The sequence below is a fragment of the Phaseolus vulgaris genome, chromosome 10, assembly GCF_051622355.1.
Source record: "Phaseolus vulgaris cultivar YP4 chromosome 10, ASM5162235v1, whole genome shotgun sequence".
Classification (NCBI taxonomy): domain Eukaryota; kingdom Viridiplantae; phylum Streptophyta; class Magnoliopsida; order Fabales; family Fabaceae; genus Phaseolus; species Phaseolus vulgaris.
Window position 1 is genome coordinate 22,655,504 of NC_143507.1, and position 1,531 is coordinate 22,657,034.

Genomic DNA, 1,531 nt, shown 5'->3' on the forward strand with positions numbered 1-1,531 from the left:
TGAAAGATGGTGTTCATGATGAAGCTGTCATGTTACTGTTACAAAGTGATGCCCTTCAGGCTCAAGAATGCAGGCATGACCTACCAACGACTAATGGACAGAGTACTTGCGCCCATGATAGGACGAAATGTCCAGGCGTACGTGGACGACATGGTGGTCACTTCCCAGGTGAAGGACCAATACGTCGCAGATTTGGAAGAGTTATTCACTACAATAGCTAAATACAGGTTGAAGCTGAACCCTGAAAAGTGTGTGTTTGGGGTGGAAACAATCAAGTTCTTAGGGTTCCTACTCACTGAACGTGGGATAAAAGAAAACACAGAGAAGTGCGCTGCAATCATAGGTATGCTCAACCCGATATCGGTGAAGGAAGTGCAACAACTGACAGGGCGGATGGCCGCTCTGTCCAGATTCTTGTCAGCAGGGGAGACAAGGGGCATCCCTATTTCCAATGCCTCAAGAGAAATAGCAGGTTCATCTAGACCAAGGAGTGTGAGGAATCCTTCCTCAAATTGAAGGAGTACTTGGCTACCCCAATACCATGCAAGCCACAGGGCGATCAGTTCAGTCCTAGTTCAGGAGTAGGACCAGGTACAAAGACTAATATACTTTGTGAGTAAAGTGCTCCAAGGGCCTGAGGTAAGATACCAAGCCATAGAGAAGGCAACTTTGGCAATAGTATTTTCAGCGCGAAGACTTCGCCACTACTTCCAAAGCTTCATGGTGATCGTAATGACAGACCTGCCCATTCGCGATCTTACAAAAACCTTATGTGGTAGGTAGAATGGTGCGTTGGGCAGTGGAACTATCAGAGTTCGATGTGCAGTACGAACCTAGAGGCCTTATCAAAGGCCAGGTTTACGATGACTTTGTGGTAGAACTCTCCTCAGAAGCCACACACCAAAAAGGGGCAGATTTTAAGTGGGTCCTCTACATAGATGGGTCTTCTAACCAACAGGGGACTAGGGCTGATGTCATCTTGGGAAGACCAAACGGGATTCTGATTGAGCAAGCCCTGCGCTTTGCTTTCAAGGCCAACAATAACCAGGCGGAGTATGAGGCCCTCATAGCTGGAATGCTGCTAGCTAAGGAGATGGGGCCGAAAAGTTTGATAGCAAAGAGTGACTCTCTGCTGCTAACGGGACAAGTTACAGGAGAGTACCAGGCCAAGGACCCCCAGATGGCCGCATACCTACAGTATGTTCAGATTTTGAAAGAGACTTTCATAGTTTTCGAATTAGTACATGTCCCTCGAGAATAGAATGCACGAGCTGACTTGCTAGCAAAGCTCGTTAGTTCATGCAAGGGGGCAGACAGAAGAAGTCATACAAGAGACCTTGAGGACACCTCAAACCACCACAGATGACACGACGAAAGTCCAACAGATAAGCACCTCGGAAGGTGTCAAGAGAAGTCATTGGTCGTTGGCTCAAGAAACCCTGAAAACACCCAGAATAAGCACATACGCGTTACCAGGGGAAGAGTCAATGCAAGTTTGCCTAGTTGAAGCATGAGAGACTTGGATGACCCC

The 1,531-nt window shown here is 47.6% G+C and overlaps 1 protein-coding gene across 1 annotated transcript; it reads left to right on the plus strand.

Moving 5' to 3' along the window:
* Window positions 1-784: 784 nt before the first annotated feature.
* LOC137817879 (uncharacterized) lies at window positions 785-1,261 on the plus strand. The gene has a single exon (XM_068621104.2). The coding sequence runs from the start codon at window positions 785-787 to the stop codon at window positions 1,259-1,261; it is 477 nt and encodes a 158-aa protein (XP_068477205.2).
* Window positions 1,262-1,531: the final 270 nt, after the last annotated feature.